General features: G+C 40.0%; 1 protein-coding gene across 2 annotated transcripts in view; it reads right to left on the bottom strand.

Moving 5' to 3' along the window:
- Positions 1-1750: 1750 nt before the first annotated feature.
- LOC133570493 (uncharacterized) overlaps positions 1751-19971 on the bottom strand; it is a 58238-nt gene continuing 40017 nt past the window's right edge. Inside the window, exons 1-2 of one of the 2 annotated variants that reach the window (XR_012051407.1) lie at positions 11513-11755; positions 2709-2830 (exon numbers count right to left, since the gene is read on the bottom strand). Coding sequence is in view for 1 of the 2 variants with exons in the window: in XM_061923167.2 (XP_061779151.2) it covers positions 2538-2830 (293 nt within the window). In the remaining variant the exon portion in view is untranslated. Of the gene's footprint in view, positions 2831-11512; positions 11756-19971 lie in introns of those variants that run through there. The other variant, XM_061923167.2, reaches the window with a different exon arrangement.

Raw genomic sequence — 19971 nt, 5'->3', positions numbered from 1 at the left:
TGGTGGCGTCTGCAAGCCCACCGGAGATGAAGTTAGCCATGAGCATGGCGGAGGCGGTCTAGCTGGGGGTTGCGGCTTGACATGCCGACGGATTGGTGGTGGAGGAAGAACTGGAGGTTGCGGCTTGGCAGGTCGAAAAACTGGTGGTGGCGGCCGGGATGGAGGTTGCTGCCTGGCTGGGCGCAGCTGAGCAGCCCCACCAGCACAGCTCCCGGCCCCAGCCCCCCCCCCTCAAGGGGCGGATACCAGACGCGCTCCTTGCGGTCTGGAACAGTCTTTAAAGGGGAGTGGCGGGAGGTTAGGAGGGGGGCAGAATTCTCCCCTTTAAATTGTCCAAAATGTTCATCTCTCCTTCCAACAGGAGAGTGACGAGGAGACAGGGAAGACAAAGTCTGTGACGTGGGCGGGGCTATGGTCCATAGGGGCGGAATCAGAGTCACTGGGGACGGAGGTGACTGAGGTTGACTAACTCTAGCTTTCAACAAAATGTCCTGATAATACTTTATTTTTGAAATAAAGTCTGTAGGAGGTGGCTGACAACGGCTGACAGAAGGCAAAAAAAAAATTCCTGATCAGTGACTTCCTCTGAAGACGCCGGCGGAATGATGTCATCGCCAAGCGCCGGTTCAATGACGTCATCAGAGTAAGAGTGCATTCTTTCGACCGCCCATGTAGTGAACTGTTTGGCAAAGTGATGAATTGGATTACCAAAGTTCGGCGGCGAGGAATACTGGCTTGATTGAGGAATGTTGCTGTCCGGAGGAGGAGTTTGGGGGAGCGACGCATTTTGGCGGCGGAACGAAGTCTTTTTGGCTGGCTTCCGTCCTCGCCGGCGCGTCTCCATCTCCTCGTCGTGGCTGGTCTGCGAAAGAACGTAAGCTGCCTTCGTTCTGTCACATGGGGGTCGCAGCTTGCTGCGGGGTTGTTCTTCCAACGCAAGAACGGCTCCGGGCGACAGCGTAAAGGTAGGAAGTGATTTATTTCTCAACAAAAAACAGAAAACAAGCAAAAGAAAAGTGTGCCGAACGCACGGGAAGCTAAGGCTAAACTTAGCACAGGCAAAAGACAGGGAACTCAAAAATTTACGTGACAATTTGCATGGAGCAAACACAACGAAGGCAGAATGAGTGACAAACAAAGGTAGGCTTAAATAGAGTCTCTGATGAGCCACAGGTGCACGTGCAAGGCAGGTGAAAATCAAGTAACCATGGTGACGAAACAAACTCACAGGTGCACGAGTAACAGCAAAAGGAGTCCAAAACTAACCAAACATAACCAAACAAAACATGATCCGGACCACGGATCATGACAAGAGCTTTAACTTGCACTTACAGATGTAGCGACCAACTGTATTTAGTGACAGTGGTTTTCTGAAGTGTTCCTGAGCCTATGTGGTGATATCCTTTAGAGATTGATGTCGCTTGTTGATCCAGTGCCGTCTGAGGGATCGAAGGTCACGGTCATTCAATGTTGGTTTCCGGCCATGTCGCTTACGTGGAGTGATTTCTCCAGATTCTCTGAACCTTTTGATGATATTATGGACCGTAGATGTTGAAATGCAATTGCACTTTGAGAAACGTTGTTATTAAACTGTTTGATTATTTGCTCACGCAGTTGTGGACAAAAGGGTGTACCTCGCCCCATCCTTTCTTGTGAAAGACTGGGCATTTTTTGGGAAGCTGTTTTTATACCCAATCATGGCACCCACCTGTTCCCAATTAGCCTGCAAACCTGTGGGATATTCCAAATAAGTGTTTGATGAGCATTCCTCAACTTTATCAGTATTTATTGCCACCTTTCCCAACTTCTTTGTCACGTGTTGCTGGCATCAAATTCTAAAGTTAATGATTATTTGCAAAAAAAAAAAAAAGGTTTATCAGTTTGAACATCAAATATGTTGTCTTTGTAGCATATTCAACTGAATATGGGTTGAAAATCATTTGCAAATCATTGTATTCCGTTTATATTTACATCTAACAAAATTTCCCAACTCATATGGAAACAGGGTTTGTATATGGTGTATCGTGACATGGCCTAAACATATCCACATATATATGGTGTATCGTGACATGGCCTAAACATATCCACATATATATGGTGTATCGTGACATGGCCTAAACATATCCACATATAAAGGTGTATTGTGACATGGACTAAACATATCCACATATATATGGTGTATTCTGACATGGCCTAAACATATCCACATATATATGGTGTATCGTGACATAGCCTAAACATATCCACATATATATGGTGTATCGTGACATGGCCTAAACATATCCACATATATATGGTGTATCGTGACATGGCCTAAACATATCCACATATTAATAAAAAGCCATATCGCCCAGCCCTAGTTAGAATGTGATTTTTTTTTTTTTTTTAAATATATCCACCGTTGTGTCTTTTATAATGATTGTGAACGATAGAAAAAATTCCCCAAAAAAGTGCACTTCCCCTCTAAATTCCAAGGATTAGATTTAAGACTTGAAGTGTATGAGCATGAAGTGATGAAGCCTTCTTGGATGAATCTTCTAAGACAAAGTGAACAGTCCAGTTGTGATGGATTGAATGCCCTGAGAATAAAATGATATGTGCTTACTTGGACTGTGATGAAGCTGTGAGGACTCAGGTGCTTTGTCTTCATGCTCTTCAGTCTTCACAGAGACAACAGTCAGTGGAAACTTGCTGACATAATCCTCCTCCTGCCCTACAACACACTCTCCCTCCTCTTCCTCTTTCATGAGTGGATCCTCCTCTTCCTCTTTCATGTGGGTGGGCTGTGGATCCTCCTCTTCCTCTTTCATGTGAGGGGGCTGCTGGATGTCTGTTGGGTAAATGTAAATAAGATAAAGAGAGAAGAGAAATAGTTTAGGACTGACACTGTTAACACAATGACATTATTTGTGTTCTTCCGTGTGTTGGGTTAAAAGTGTGTAGCAAAATAACTAATAAAAACACGGGAAATACCTCCTTTTTTCCTAAAATCAATTCAAAAGTGGCACAGTGAGTACCAAAACAGACTTGAAAATAGGATAAGGGGCAATTTGAAAAGTTTTTATAACTACGAGGCAGCACTGATTGAGGCATTTTGAACTTCACTGGTGTAAATAGTGTAAATATTTTATTCTGTATACGGTCCATTACACCTACTCTTTATCTCTAAACTTAACCATAATCTTTTAATGACAAAGTCATTACCATAACTTCAATATCATGGAAATAAAAAAATAATAATTCCAAAATCACTTAAAAAAAACATTCATGGCAAGTATTTTGTCATCATGCAGAATACTTTTTTGTGGTCATTTTGTTGGCTGGACCAAAATAAACTTTTACCAAAAACATGTTTTACTTTTGAGAGATTGATTGAGACTTGTATTAGTAGATTGCACAGTACAGTACATATTCCGTACAATTGACCACTAAATGGTAACACCCGTATAAGTTTTTCAACTTGTTTAAGTCGGGGTCCACTTAAATCAATTCATGGTAGTATGTGGTGTTTTATGGAGTATCTCCATCAAAAATTCCTCTTTAGGAATTGGAGACTATCTACAACACGCTGAAGGAAAGTCAGTCACCTTTATGTTCTTTATGTTCTTTTAATAAATCAAGTGTTGACTACTTTGGATATTGAAAATAAATGTTTACTTTCACTTATTGTTACATGTAAATCAGAATCAGGAAGTGAAATGATAACTAATTAGATGCGATTACAGTGTAAAATGTATTTGGTGAGTGTGTGAGTTTTGTGTAAACATGTTGATACAGGTTTACATCTTCTTGGGGACTGGAACACAGATATGTCCTGAAAGAATGCACCCATTTTTAAAACCTTCACTAAGCTGTGCCACCAACATTGTCTCACTTAGCTCATTAAGCAAACTACCAGGGTGAGTGAGTCCTTTTAAACCTTCATAGTCCTCGTTGTTACTTCTGACCAGTCTAAGATCAGCACAAGTGGAACTACTGTATGCAGCTTAAGTGATCATTCAATGATTTTCTGTACCCATATAGAACATAGAACTGAGGCTGACGACCACAAAACAAGCGAAGCAACAATCCTCAAGACCTAGACTAGCAAGGCTTTCAATGACAAACTGGCAAATTAAGACTCACCTGGTACTTGCAAGTACACAGGTTTTTGGGTCAATTCCTAACCTCAGAAAAGTAGATAACTTCACAGTCAAAGTGGGTGACAATATTATAACAAACAACAATGAGATTACCTATCTTGGCTGCATCGTAGAGACTAATCTCTCCAGTGAAAAAATGACTACCAAGGTAGTCAAAGAATCAACCGACAAATTATGTTCTTACTAGTGTTGTCCCAATACCAATATTTTGGTACCGGGACCTGTACCAAAATGTATTTCAATACTTTTCCGAACTTTTTGATACTTTTCTAAATAGAAAGGACCACAAAAAAGTGCCTTATTGGCTTTATTTTAACAAAAAATCTTAGGGTACATTAAACATATGTTTATTATTGCAATTTAGTCCTTAAATAAAATAGTGAACGGACTAGACAACTTGTCTTTTATTAGGAAGTTAACAAACAAAAGCTCCCAGTTTAGTCTGCTGACATATGCAGTAACATATTGTGTCATTTATATTATATTATTTTGTCAATATTATTAAATGGTAAATGGTAAATGGGTTGTACTTAAACCCCCACTGGGGTGAGTTTTTCCTTGCCCTTATGTGGGCTTTGTACCGAGGATGTCGTTGTGGCTTGTGCAGCCCTTTGAGACACTTGTGATTTAGGGCTATATAAATAAACATTGATTGATTGATTGATTGATTGTACTTTTATAGCGCTGTTCTACCTTTTTAAGGAACTCAAAGCACTTTGACACTATTTCCACATTCACCCATTCACACACACATTCACACACTGATGGCGGGAGCTGCCATGCACGGTGCTAACCAGGACCCATCAGGAGCAAGGGTGAAGTGTCTTGCTCAAGGACACAATGGACGTGACTAGAATGGTAGAAGGTGGGGATTGAACCAGTAAACCTCAGAATGCTGGCACGGCCACTCTCACAACTTCGCCACGCCGTCCCCTGTTATTAAGGACAAGTGGTCGAAAATGTATTATTAATCTACTTGCTCATTTACTGTTAATATCTGCTTATTTTCTGTTTCAACATGTTCTATCTACACTTCTGTTAAAATGTAATAATCACTTATTCTTCTGTTGTTTGATACTTAACATTAGTTTTGGATGATACCACAAATTTGGGTATCAATCTGATACCAAGTAGTTACAGGATCATACATTGGTCATATTCAAAGTCCTCATGTGTCCAGGAACATATTTACTGACTTTATAAACATAATATTTTTTTTTTAAACGAAAGAAGATGGTGTAATGCCAAAAAATATAGATGTAATCATAGAAGTAGTACTTTTTAGAGGCGGTATAGTACCGAATATGATTAATTAGTATTGTGATACTATACGAATGCTGGTATACCGTACAACCCTAGTTCTTACATAGTAGGATCACCCCGCTGGTGGGTAGAAATACACTTAAGACTCTAACACAAGCACTCATTTAACCCCACTTTGACTACAGAGTTCATGTTTGGTACCGTGACGCCTTAAAAGCCCTGAAAAACAAACTCCAGACAGCCCAAAACAAAATGATTGGGCTTCTACTCAACCGTCCATCTCGGGCTCACCTTTTCGCCAACCATTTCCTTAAAGTGGGGAGGCTCTTGGTAGGTGACAGAGTACATCTTCTTGCAGTTGGTCTGGTGTACAAGATACACCACAGCACTAAAATACCCATGTACCTGTCTAGATACTTCAAAATATATTGACCATTATAACACCAGAGGTAGTTGTACAAGTCACATTCAACCCAGATCTCACTCCAAAAAAGGTTCTAATTAGTTTGCCTGCTATACCACCAACATGTGGAAGTCCCTATCAATAGCCATAAAGGAGTGTAAATCCCTTACTTCCTTCAAAGCAGCTTTGACAAGACATTACAGGTTGTTGTTACTCTTAACTGGGAATATACAAAGCCTTTTGCTGCAATTTTCTTGCAGTATTGTTTTCTTTTTGCTACTTTCTACATACTTTGTGTTCTATCTGTGTGAGTGAACAAATATTTCAACTGAAACCATCTCAGGCTTTCTTGTAGCAGTGAATGTGTACCGTGATGAAAGTGTAGCCTTTCCTATGCAAACTTCTCATAACTCCTTCAATCAATCAATCAATCACACATTGTTACAAACTGAGAGGAACATCAACCTCAAACTGTCTCGTTTTCATGAAGAATCTAAATGAAAGCATTGCATCATCCCCACAAGACATATCATCTATTGAAGAAAAGTGTTAATAATGAAATATAAAGTTAGTAAAGATGTGAGAGTAAGAAGTAAACAAAGCTGTTGTGTGTAACACAACTTGATGTTTCTTGAAAACATCGTCCAGTAGTTGACTGTTCTCTTTCGTTCTAGAAAGTTCCGCCTGGTAATCTGCTATCGTTCTTTCGCACATTTTCACACAAACACAACACTTTACACTCACATGTTCACACAATCACAACACTTTACACTCACATGTTCACACAATCACAACACTTTACACTCACATGTTCACACAATCACAACACTTTACACTCACATTTTCACACAATCACAACACTTTACACTCACATTTGATCTCTACTTAGCGATGTGTTGATAACAACCGCGTCTCTTTGTTAGCAGCTAGCAAGCTAAGCTAGCTAAACTTGCTAGCACGATAAGGTTCTCGCTCACCGAGACGGGTTTTTTCCTGAATTACAGACTCAAAGATGTACTTTATACGACATACATTTTTACAAACTGAAGAACAAATAATAGGACTGACTTATTAGCGTCCTTCTGGCTTCTTTCTGCGTCAATGTGCTTTCACAACAGTTGGCACGCTTGACGTTACAAGACGGTTCTGCTCTCGTCTATGACTGCTCTCGCGAGATGTGTCATGTGCAGAAGACTCAAAGCTTTGTAGTAAATCAGGAGCGTGATCACTTTTTGATTTTCTACATTTATTTTGCATTATTGACTTTGTTAAAACTGTTGTTTGTAATAAAATGATTAATTGTATTATTTTGTTGTAATTGTTTCAAGAACTAAAATGATGTATTGTTGTATTATTCACCAATAAGTCAATACATTTTGGTCCTGTGTTTTATTCTGATGATAATGAAAAATGAGGTAAAAGGCAAAGTGAAAGTGAAACTAAGCTACTGCCTCTCGCCTACACGTCAATTTATCATGTGGTAGCCAAAAGTCACCAGTAGATGGCAGTGCAATATTGTAAAGTCCTACATATAGTACTTTCTAAATGTTGCTGTTCATATTAATAAAGCGCTAAATCCTTTATTTTTGACAAAATACCTTTAGTAGTGATACAAATGTGCTCTGGCAAAATAATCTTATTTCCTTTGTTTGGCTTGAAAGAAGCTATGAAAATAAACATGACAAAAAATTTGTAGTTCTCAGGGAGAAAAAAAGGTTGGAAATGATGTGAAAGGACCAAATCCTCTGTTTAAGAATAATACGAATAATAATAATCAATGTTATTTATAAGGTGCCTTTCTAGAGACGATACAAACATTACAACATTGAACAATATAAAACAGAAAATGTCAGTTTAGACAAGAAACTAGAAATAGCTGAAATTAAAGTGAATAAGCATTCTGGAATAAGTGTGTTCTTGATTTGGAAAGGCTAAATGAGTCCATATTGTGGAAGTCTTGCTGTTCCTAAAATATGGAGGGTCAAATTGGACAAAATTAAACAATTGATTGATTGAAATAAATACATCTTTAAATAATTACTTAAAAATGTGATAATTCATTACAAATGGAATTAAATACATAAATGTATTTTATCTTTCAAACTCAGCCATCAAAGTCAGTGGGCGGGTCCTAACATCTGATTGGTTCCAATGACCAGAGAGAATAGCGGTTGATATCTTTGTCCGAAAGTGAGGAAATTGTTACATCTTTGTAACTGTTTTGGACTTAAGTTTGCTTGTTATCTGTATGTGGTATATAAGTTCCTGTCCTGTGCCCATATTTGGTATTTTTCACTTCCTTGTGCTGTTCACAGGCTTCCACACCAGCTGCCTGATATGCAACCGGGACACACCTGTACCATGTTGCCAATCAGTCTCTTATTTCAGTCCAGATTGTCAACCAGACAGCTTCGGATCATTGCTTCGCGTACGTGTGATGTTTCCGGTACAAAATGAGTTCCGTCTCTTGCGCATTTACTTCTGCACTCGCCTTCTTTTGTTTTCCCCCACTCCTTTTGTGGTTGAGTTTTCTGTTCTTTTCTTCCCTTCATGTGAGTGCACCTTTTGTTTGTATTAAATAATATTATTTTACTCAGCGTCTGCCTCCCGTCTCTGCATCCTTGGGGTCTCGTCACTAAGCTGCATTCCAGCTCCTGACAGAAATAACTGTATTAAATTCCTCTACTTTATTTGCTACATGCTGTGGGTCAGCATAGGTCTTACTTGCACATGTTCCACATCTACCAGCAACTCCCCAAAAAGTATTAAAAAGTATGTCCTTCTAAGACGTCATGTTTTCAAATACTTTTAAAGTTCCAAAGATATGAAGATATGACGGGGTGAGGTTGTGGATATTCAAGAAATACACGACGCACTTACCCGTGTAACAAATGATCCAAGGAGGGGAACCTTAAACGATGGGTTAGTGTGACTGACACTGGGCTTAAGCTGAATAATTGTTTGTTTAAGGAGTTATCTGGCTTAATGTAGACAGGGCATGACTTTGCCTGTGACCTTTGCTGAATTAATTTTGTCAAATCTTTTAAGGAAGTCCTGGTCTCTGACTGTTCAATGGCAGAACATATAGTATATATATATATATACATGTATATATATATACATGTATATATTTATATATATATATATATATATATATATATATATATATATATATATATATATATATATATATATATATATATATATATATATATATATATATATATATATATATATATACATATGTACATACATATACACATATGTGTATATATATACAGGTAAAAGCCAGTAAATTAGAATATTTTGAAAAACTTGATTTATTTCAGTAATTGCATTCAAAAGGTGTAACTTGTACATTATATTTATTCATTGCACACAGACTGATGCATTCAAATGTTTATTTCATTTAATTTTGATGATTTGAAGTGGCAACAAATGAAAATCCAAAATTCCGTGTGTCACAAAATTAGAATATTACTTAAGGCTAATACAAAAAAGGGATTTTTAGAAATGTTGGCCAACTGAAAAGTATGAAAATGAAAAATATGAGCATGTACAATACTCAATACTTGGTTGGAGCTCCTTTTGCCTCAATTACTGCGTTAATGCGGCGTGGCATGGAGTCGATGAGTTTCTGGCACTGCTCAGGTGTTATGAAAGCCCAGGTTGCTCTGATAGTGGCCTTCAACTCTTCTGCGTTTTTGGGTCTGGCATTCTGCATCTTCCTTTTCACAATACCCCACAGATTTTCTATGGGGCTAAGGTCAGGGGAGTTGGCGGGCCAATTTAGAACAGAAATACCATGGTCCGTAAACCAGGCACGGGTAGATTTTGCGCTGTGTGCAGACGCCAAGTCCTGTTGGAACTTGAAATCTCCATCTCCATAGAGCAGGTCAGCAGCAGGAAGCATGAAATGCTCTAAAACTTGCTGGTAGACGGCTGCGTTGACCCTGGATCTCAGGAAACAGAGTGGACCGACACCAGGAGATGACATGGCACCCCAAACCATCACCCAACCATGCAAATTTTGCATTTCCTTTGGAAATCGAGGTCCCAAAGTCTGGAGGAAGACAGGAGAGGCACAGGATCCACGTTGCCTGAAGTCTAGAGTAAAGTTTCCACCATCAGTGATGGTTTGGGGTGCCATGTCATCTGCTGGTGTCGGTCCACTCTGTTTCCTGAGATCCAGGGTCAACGCAGCCGTCTACCAGCAAGTTTTAGAGCACTTCATGCTTCCTGCTGCTGACCTGCTCTATGGAGATGGAGATTTCAAGTTCCAACAGGACTTGGCGCCTGCACACAGCGCAAAATCTACCCGTGCCTGGTTTACGGACCATGGTATTTCTGTTCTAAATTGGCCCGCCAACTCCCCTGACCTTAGCCCCATAGAAAATCTGTGGGGTATTGTGAAAAGGAAGATGCAGAATGCCAGACCCAAAAACGCAGAAGAGTTGAAGGCCACTATCAGAGCAACCTGGGCTCTCATAACACCTGAGCAGTGCCAGAAACTCATCGACTCCATGCCACGCCGCATTAACGCAGTAATTGAGGCAAAAGGAGCTCCAACCAAGTATTGTACATGCTCATATTTTTCATTTTCATACTTTTCAGTTGGCCAACATTTCTAAAAATCCCTTTTTTGTATTAGCCTTAAGTAATATTCTAATTTTGTGACACACGGAATTTTGGATTTTCATTTGTTGCCACTTCAAATCATCAAAATTAAATGAAATAAACATTTGAATGCATCAGTCTGTGTGCAATGAATAAATATAATGTACAAGTTACACCTTTTGAATGCAATTACTGAAATAAATCAAGTTTTTCAAAATATTCTAATTTACTGGCTTTTACCTGTATATATATATATATATATATATATATATATATATATATATATATATATATATATATATATATATATATATATATATATATATATATATATGCAGGGCTCAAATTTAACCACGGCAACCGCGGCATTTTCCGTGACCACCCTTGTGACTTGCCGTAATGCCCGAAAAAATTGACCGGCATTTAAGGCAAGAACATGCCGTGACCGCCCTTGACTTTTTACTTGTTAATGGACTATGGATGTAACAATAAACGGTATAATGATACATCCATCCATCCATCCATTTTCTACCGCTTATTCCCTTCGGGGTCGCGGGGGGCGCTGGAGCCTATCTCAGCTACAATCGGGCGGAAGGCGGGGTACACCCTGGACAAGTCGCCACCTCATCGCAGGGCTAAAATGATACACAGCGGTGAAATTCCAGATGTTTAGTAACACGTTTACATTTTTAATGACCGAAAAACCGTCATTTATCAATGCATTTCACGCAACTGCTTACTTCCTGAATACTGAAGCGCCGCAGCGTCTGCTCATGCTCACTAGAGTCGTACGGCTCGGGAGACATGGCGGTGACTTCATGCACTTTATTTCGAACCTGAAGCTAGCTAGCCTCCTTTAAGGTAACACTTTTCTTAACCTTAAAAAGTTACAATTGGAGGCCTGTATATGTGTGTATACAAATAGTAACAAGCTAGTTATTGATTTTGATTTTTACTTTAAGCAAGTTGCAAACAAGCCACTTAAATGTTTGCGGTCATTGTGATTATATTATACATTAAAATGTCATTTTCTTGTTATTAGTCAATATAAAGTTAGTAAAGATGTGAGAGTAAGAAGTCAACAAACCTGTTCTGTGTAACACAACTTGATGTTTCTTGAAAACTGCGTCCATTAGTAGCTTGTTCTGCTCCTTTGTTCTAGAAAGTTCCGCCTCGTATTCTGCTATCGTTCTTTCTAACACTACAAATATTTCTTCAACGGCAGCAGTTAGTCGCTGATCCACCAACGCTCTCAACATGTGTAATGTAGACATTTTCACACAATCACAACACTTTACTCTCACACTTGATCTCTACTTAGCGATGTGTTGATAACTTCTGTTAGCAGCTAACAAGCTAAGCTAACTAGCGAGCTAGGCTAACTAACAATAAACGAGCACGAGAAGCAGCAAAGTGCTTCTAGCACATCGAGATAATTTTATCATTGAATAAAGAATCAAATATGTATTTTATAGGACGTAAATATTTCAAACTGGAGAACAAATAATCAGACTGACTTATTAGCGTCCTTCTCACGTCTTTCTCCGTCGATGTGCTTTCACGACAGTTCGCACACTTGACGTTACAAGACGGTACCACTCTGCTCTCGCGAGATGTGTCATGCGCAGGAGAGCCAAAGAAACGATGCGTCATCACGGCCACCTTTTGGATCATTGACTGCGTATTTAGTGCACTACAGCAGTGGTCCCCAACCACCGGACCGCGGCCCGGTACCGGTCCGTGGATCGATTGGTACCGGGCCGCACAAGAACTAAAAAAAAAAAACAACTAATTCTTGTGCAGCCCGGTACCGGTACCAAAAAAAACAAAACAAAAAAACCACTTACAATTAGTACACTTACCCAAAAAACCTCCCTCCCCCATTCACACTCATTCACACTCATTCACACAAGTTAATTTAAAGTAGCAATGATAGTCACACACACACTAGGTGTGGTGAAATGTGTCCTCTGCATTTGACCCATCCTTTTGTTCACCACCTGGGAGGTGAGGGGAGCAGTGGGCAGCAGCGGTGCCGCGCCCGGAAATAATTTTTGGTGATTTAACCCCCAATTCCAACCCTTGATGCTGAGTGCCAAGCAGGGAGGTAATGGCTCCCATTTTTATAGTCTTTGGTATGACTCGGCTGGGGTTTGAACTCACAACCTACCCATCTCAGGGTGGACACTCTAACCACTTGGCCACTGAGTAAAAGGGTTGTTTCTTTCTGTTATTAATATTCTGGTTCCTACATTATATATCAATATATATCAAAACAGTCTGCAGGGATACAGTCCGTTAGCACACATGATTGTATTTTTTTATGACAAAAAAAAAATATATATATATAAAAAATAATAATAATAACAATAAATTTGTCCGTGGGACAAATTTTCAAGCGTTGACCGGTCCGCAGTTACAAAAAGGTTGGGGACCACTGCACTACAGGGACAAGCGGTATAAAATGGATGGATGGATACAGAGGTCTATCAGTGATTAAAATCAGCGTAACTCACTGAATGTTCAACTGATTTTCAGGCCGTTTGCTTGAATTTAAATGTCAGACACGTAATTATCATGCAACATATTTTGATTCAACATTAAAATGCTGCTTTTCATAGCAAAATAAATACAAAGTGTGGCAGAGTGTGCACTATCATTAAAACTTGCTGTTTGTTTGCATATTAAAACAGAATGGTAGATAATAATAACGAAAAAATCAATACCAAACTATTTTAATAATATTACGTTGTGTATGAGAATAAACTGAAAAAAATGTTTATATATACAAACTACAAAAGCAGTGAAGTTGTGTAAATGGTAAATAAAAAGAGAATACAACAAATCCTTTTCAACTTATATTCAATTGAATAGACTGCAAAGACAAGATATTTCATGTTCACACTGAGAAACATATATATTTGTTTGCAAATAATCATTAACTTAAAATTTAATGGCAGCAACACATTGCAAAAAAGTTTTTACCACTGTGTTACATGGCCTTTCCTTTTAACAACACTCAGTAAAGGTTTGGGAACTGAGGAGACACATTTTTGAAGTGAAATTCTTTCCCATTCTTGCTTGATGTACAGCTTAAGTTGTTCAACAGTCTCCCTTCTCATATTTTAGCCTTCATATTGCACCACACATTTTCAATGTCTGGACTACAGGCAGGCCAGTCTAGTAGCTGCACTCTTTTACTATGAAGCCACACTGTTGTAACACCTGGATTGGCATTGTCTTGCTGAAATAAGCAGGGGCGTCCATGATAACGTTGCTTGGGTGGCAACATATGTTGCTCCAAAACCTGTAAGTACCTTTCAGCATTAATGGCGCCTTCACAGATGTGTAAGTTACCCATGTCTTGGGCCCTAATACACCCCCATACCATCACACATGCTGCTTTTTACACTTTGACCCTAGAACAATCCGGATGGTTCTTTTCCTCTTTGGTCCGGAGGACACGACGTCCACAGTTTCCAAAAACAATTTGAAATGTGGACTCGTCAGACCACAGAAGACTTTTCCACTTTGCATCAGTCCATCTTAGATGAGCTCAGGCCCAGTGAAGCCTGAGCTTCACTGAGCGTTTCTGGGTGTTGTTGATAAATGGCTTTGGCTTTACATAGTAGGGTTTTAACTTGCACTTACAGATGTAGCGACCAACTGTAGTTACTGACAGTGGGTTTCTGAAGTGTTCCTGAGCCCATGTGGTGATATCCTTTACATACTGATGTGGCTTTTTGATGCAGTAGCGCCTGAGGGATCCAAGGTGCGTAATATCATGGCTTACGTGCAGTGATTTCTCCAGATTCTCTGAACCTTTTGATGATATGGGGACGGCGTGGCGAAGTTGGGGGAGTGGCCGTGCCAGCAATCTGAGGGTTCCTGGTTCAATCCCCACCTTCTATCATCCTAGTCACGTCCGTTGTGTCCTTGAGCAAGACACTTCACCCTTGCTCCTAATGGGCCTGGTTAGCGCCGTGCATGGCAGCTCCCGCCATCAGTGTGTGTTTGTGTGTGTGAATGGGTGAATGTGGAAATAGTGTCAAAGCGCTTTGAGTTCTTTAAAAAAAAAAAAAGGTAGAAAAGCGCGATACAAGTACAACCCATTTACCATTTACCATATTACGGAGCGTAGATGGTGAAATCCCTAAATTCCTTGCAATAGCTGCTTGAGAAATGTTGTTCTTAAACAATTTGCTCAGGCATTTGTTGACAAAGTGGTGACCCTCGCCCAGTCCTTGTTTGTGAATGACTGAGCATTTCATGGAATCTACTTTTATACCCAATCATGGCACCCACCTGTTCCCAATTAGCCTGTTCACCTGTGGGATGTTCCAAATATGTGTTTGATGAGCATTCCACAACGTTCTCACTCTTTTTTGCCACTTGTGCCAGCTTTTTTGAAACATGTTGCAGGCATCAAATTCCAAATGAGCTAATATTTTCAAAAAATAATGTTTTCCAGTTTGAACGTTAAATATCTTGTCTTTGCAGTCTATTCAATTGAATAAAAGTTGAAAAAGATTTGTTGTATTCTCTTTTTATTTACCATTTACACAACGTGACAACTTCCCTGCTTTTGGCTTTTGTATATATATATATATATATATATATATATATATATATATATATATATATATATATATATATATATATATATATACATACATATACACACAATATATAGCATATATAGCATATTTCAGTCAAGTTAATAACTCTTACACAGCAGAAGTGTGACAGAAGTCATGTGGTCTAGTGGTTAGAGTGTCCGCCCTGAGACTGGAAGGTTGTGAGTCCAAACCCCAGCCGAGTCATACCAAAAACTATAAAAATGGGAGCCATTTCCTCCCTGCTTGGCACTCAGCATCAAGGGTTGGAATTGGGGGATTAAATCACCAAAAATGATTCCCGGGTGCGGCACCGCTGCTGCTCACTGCTCCCCTCACCTCCCAGGGGGTGAACAAGGGGATGGGTCGAATGCAGAGGACAAATTTCACTACACCGAGTGTGTGTGTGTGTGTGTGTGTGTGTGTGTGTGTGTGTGTGTGACTATCATTGGTACTTTAACTTTAACTTTACTGAGCCAAAAGTTGCGTCATTATTCAGGGTTGCAGGACATGGAGGAGGTCAGGTCAAAAGATGAGGCACTCCTCCCTTGGAGAAGCCAAACCATCAGTTTTATATTCCTACCCCCTGTCTGCGTGTGTGTGCTGGGTCAGGAGTGTACATCCTGACCATAAAAGGGGGCTTTGTGTGTAAGTGGCTGAAAAACAACAGATGTATGTTAAATGTTTACATCCAGCTAAACATTTAGTCCAGGGGTGTCAAAGTCATTTTAGATGGGGGGCCACATGGAGAAAAATCTACTCCCAAGTAGGCCGGACTGGTACAATCACGGCACGATAACTTCAAAATAAAGACAACTTCAGATTGTTTTCTTTGTTTAAAAATAGAACAAGCACATTCTGAAAATGTACACATCATAATGTTGTTGTTTTTTTACACTTAAATGTTGCTGTTAATAGTATTCTACCTTTATTTGTCCTTATTTATACTTTCTGAATAAATGATGTGATAATGTTCATCAGTCAACTCATTGGTGTTCATTTTCAATCTATATCTAAAAAAATAACATCAAAATCAATTTACATGATGTTATTTATATACTTTGCTCATTTTCTTTGACTGGTGCACCAACATGTGTGTTTTTTTGTTGTTGTTTTTTTTACATATGTAGCATCATCTACAAAGATACAAATAATTGCTATTGTGACATCTAGTGGACATATTTGCAGACCAAGGTCCAACTTTGTTGCCTCTTCTTCTGCCAGAACTAATCCAATCCACACACAAATGTCAGTACTAAAGGGCCCTATGTTATTATGTGCCCAGAGTGAAATAGCTACTAGTTAACCTGGTGCTTTGCTTTCTCCAACATGAATATAAACATTCACCATATGCAAAACACAATACCAGTTCATTCATTCACTTCAACACAGACATGTTTTATCGAGGGACGTAACTTTCACACTGCCTTATGTGACATAGTGAGTGTCATCCGAGGCCAGAAAGGGGCAGAGAGAGTATAGAGAGAGTATAGCCAACAGGGTTTTGTATTTGGTGTCCAACATGGCACCCTGTAGTCACGTGAAGGGTTTTTAACCAATCATTTGGGAGACTGTCTGGCCATACTCTCTCTAATTGCTCAAATCCTCTCAGGTGACTGCAGGGCACCTTGTTAGACACCGACTCTGAACCGGGTTGGCCAAACTCTCTCTCTACACGACTCTGGAAAGGAGCACACATCAGTGACCTCTAGAGGACGATGCCAGTAAATACACAACATTGTTACTATGTTTTTTTGATTGATTGATTGAAACTTTTATTAGTAGGTTGCACAGTGAAGTACACATCCCGTACAATTGACCACTAAATGGTAACACCCGAATAAGTTTTTCCACTTGTTTAAGTCGAGGTCCACTTAAATTGATTCATTTAATATTCGTTCAGATATATACTATCATCATAATACAGTCACCACACAAGATAACCACATTGAATTATTTACATTATTTACAATCCGGGGAGTGGAGGGGGGGGGGGGGGGGGGGGGGGGGGGTAGGTTTGGTTGTTATCATCAGTCATCAACAATTGAGAACAGAGAAATGGATATTGAAACAGTGTAGGTCTGAGTTGGTAGGATATGGAGAGAGAGAGAGAGAGAGAGAGAGAGAGAGAGAGAGAGAGAGAGAGAGAGAGAGAGAGAGAGAGAGAGAGAGATCAGAAGGCATAAGAAAAAGTATCTGCATTTGATTGTTTACATTTGATTATTAACAATCCGGGGAGGGTGTTAGTTTAGGGTTGAAGTTGCCTGGAGGTGAACTTTTAGTGCGGTTTTGAAGGAGGATAAAGATGCCCTTTCTTTTATACCTGTTGGGAGCGCATTCCACATTGAGTTAAGACCTTTGTTAGTTCGGAATCTGGGTTTAACGTGGTTAGTGGAGCTCCCCCTGGTGTTGTGGTTATGGCGGTCATTTACGTTAAGGAAGTTTGACATGTACTTCGGTATCTGTCTGCTGCGTTCGACACCGTCGACCACGCCACCTTAATCACTCGTCTTGAGAACTGTGTGGGCATTAAGGGCGCCGCCCTCAACTGGTTCCGGTCGTACCTAACCGACAGGAGTTTTTGTGTAAAAGTAGACAGTTTTATGTCGTCCACAGCTCCTTTACCACATGGGGTCCCCCAGGGCTCAATCCTTGCCCCAATTGTATTTGCGCTTTACCTTCTCCCCCTTGGTTCTATTTTTAGGAAGTACAGTATTGAATTTCATTTTTACGCCGATGATTGCCAGATTTATTTTCCCATGGCACAAAATAACACGGTTCAACATCTTATTGACTGCCTGCACGACATCAAAGTCCGGCTTTCAGCTAACTTCCTGAGCCTAAATGAAGATAAAACAGAAGTTATTTTGTTCGGTCCAAGTCGCTCTCCCTCCCCCAACGTTGACCTCGGCACTCTGACCCCGTATCTCAGCGACTGTGTCACAAACCTGGGGGTAAAGTTTGACTCAGATTTTAAATTCGAAAAACAAATCAGCAGCGTCGTTCAAAAAAGTTTTTATCAATTACGCCAAATAGCGAAAGTGAAACCGCTTCTATCAAGTCATGATCTTGAGAAATTAATCCACGCCTTTATCTCGACTCGTCTTGATTACTGTAATGCCCTGTATGTTGGCATTAGCCAGGCCTCCCTCGCCCGCCTGCAGCTCGTGCAGAACTCTGCTGCTCATCTGCTAACACAGACCCACAGACGTGAGCACATCACCCCTATTTTAGCGTCCCTTCACTGGCTCCCTGTGCGTTACCGAATACATTTTAAACTCCTTTTATTTGTTTTTAAATGTCTAAACAACCTCGCGCCAACCTATCTCTCCGACCTCCTTCAGCCTTACTGCCCCACCCGATCCTTAAGATCAGCCGATCAGCTGCTGTTGACGGTCCCTGACACAAGGCTGAAGCTTAGAGGTGACAGAGCTTTCGCCGTTGCTGCTCCCAAGCTCTGGAACGACCTACCCCTGAGTGTTAGACAAGCCTCCTCTCTTCCTGTTTTTAAATCTCTCTTAAAAACATACTTTTATTCCATGGCTTTTAACACTGAGTGATATCCATCCTGCAATGGCGCCCCATAATACACCTGCTGTGAACCTGTTTTTATGTTTTTATGTTTTTATTAATTCTATTTTAATTATTTATTTTTTATCGTGTTCTGTTTGTGTTGTGTTGTGTTTGCTCGGTACTCGTTTTATCTTTTAACCTGTTCATTGTACAGCACTTTGGCTACCCCTGTGGTAAATTTTAAATGTGCTTTATAAATAAAGTTGATTTGATTTGATTTGATTTGATCAGGGAGGTGTAGCAGATTTTATAGACTCACTGTCTTACATTGTTGTGTTCATATATGTTTATATTGTTCACAAAATGATGGTCAAAATCATTTAATGATCTTGAAAACTTTCCCTGTATTTACTGGGTGGTGTGATCAATACCAACATGTACAGTAACACCCACAAACACTTGCACTTTGTCAGCAAAGTTCTTGTGACAAAGAAAAGAAAATAATAATGTTGCTGAGCTATTGCTCCGCCTATCCTCCCCCGAGCCACTAACCACTTCATCTGGGACACAAAGGACAAGACAAAACTTCAACACAAAATGTATGCATCCTTTCCAACGGCCACTGGGGGGCAGTAGAGGTAACTATTCCAGCAAGGTTTTACAAAATGCTTTACAAGGTCTTACTCAAATTGTCTACCTGGTCTGTGTGACTACACTCTGGCAACCCATCTTGTCTGATATAGTCCTCAAACATACATGTTGCTACTGTAAAGGCACGCTGGAAAAGGTTGACATAGCGTGTAAAGTAGTCCCTAACCACAAGTACACACCTGTTGCCCTGAGATGTAACAGGTAACTCAGTAATATTCATAGCGGCAGGTCCTATCATGTTGAAATGTACCATCTTTATCTTTCATGATGGTCACTGCGGTTAAGTGGCTTGGATCAAGCGTCCAGTCAATGTTTGGCTTTACCGTGTCTAATTTCACATTTCACTTTCCTTTTCTTGGATGCTTTGCCACCAGAAGATTCAGCCTCACACTTTTCCCTCCTCCCACTTTTAGTACTTTGGCCACAGCGAGTCAATCACATGAATTGTTTCAGCTTTAGTTTTTACTTCCTGATCCAACCCTGGCTTGGAATCTAACCCTGGCTTGGAATCTAACCCATGCAAGGCAGAACTGCCAAATGTGACTGACTATCCCAAACAGAAATAAAACTATAAAATGGGTGAAGTCAGCACAAAGCGTCAGATGGACAGAACAAGTGTGCCAAGAGCCAAGGTCAAAGTTTTCTTCTGCTTGGAGACGGCACCATATGTAACATTAACATACACACCTTGATGACTTACCCACTAGATTTCTAAAGTCTGTGCTGAGCAGTTTGTCCTTCATCTAGTTAACGTCTCACTTCAGAC

Source organism: Nerophis lumbriciformis, linkage group LG28 (genome assembly GCF_033978685.3).
Source record: "Nerophis lumbriciformis linkage group LG28, RoL_Nlum_v2.1, whole genome shotgun sequence".
Taxonomy (NCBI): Eukaryota; Metazoa; Chordata; class Actinopteri; order Syngnathiformes; family Syngnathidae; genus Nerophis; species Nerophis lumbriciformis.
Note: the sequence above shows the minus strand (reverse complement) of the source record. Positions and strands in the feature narration are given on the sequence as shown.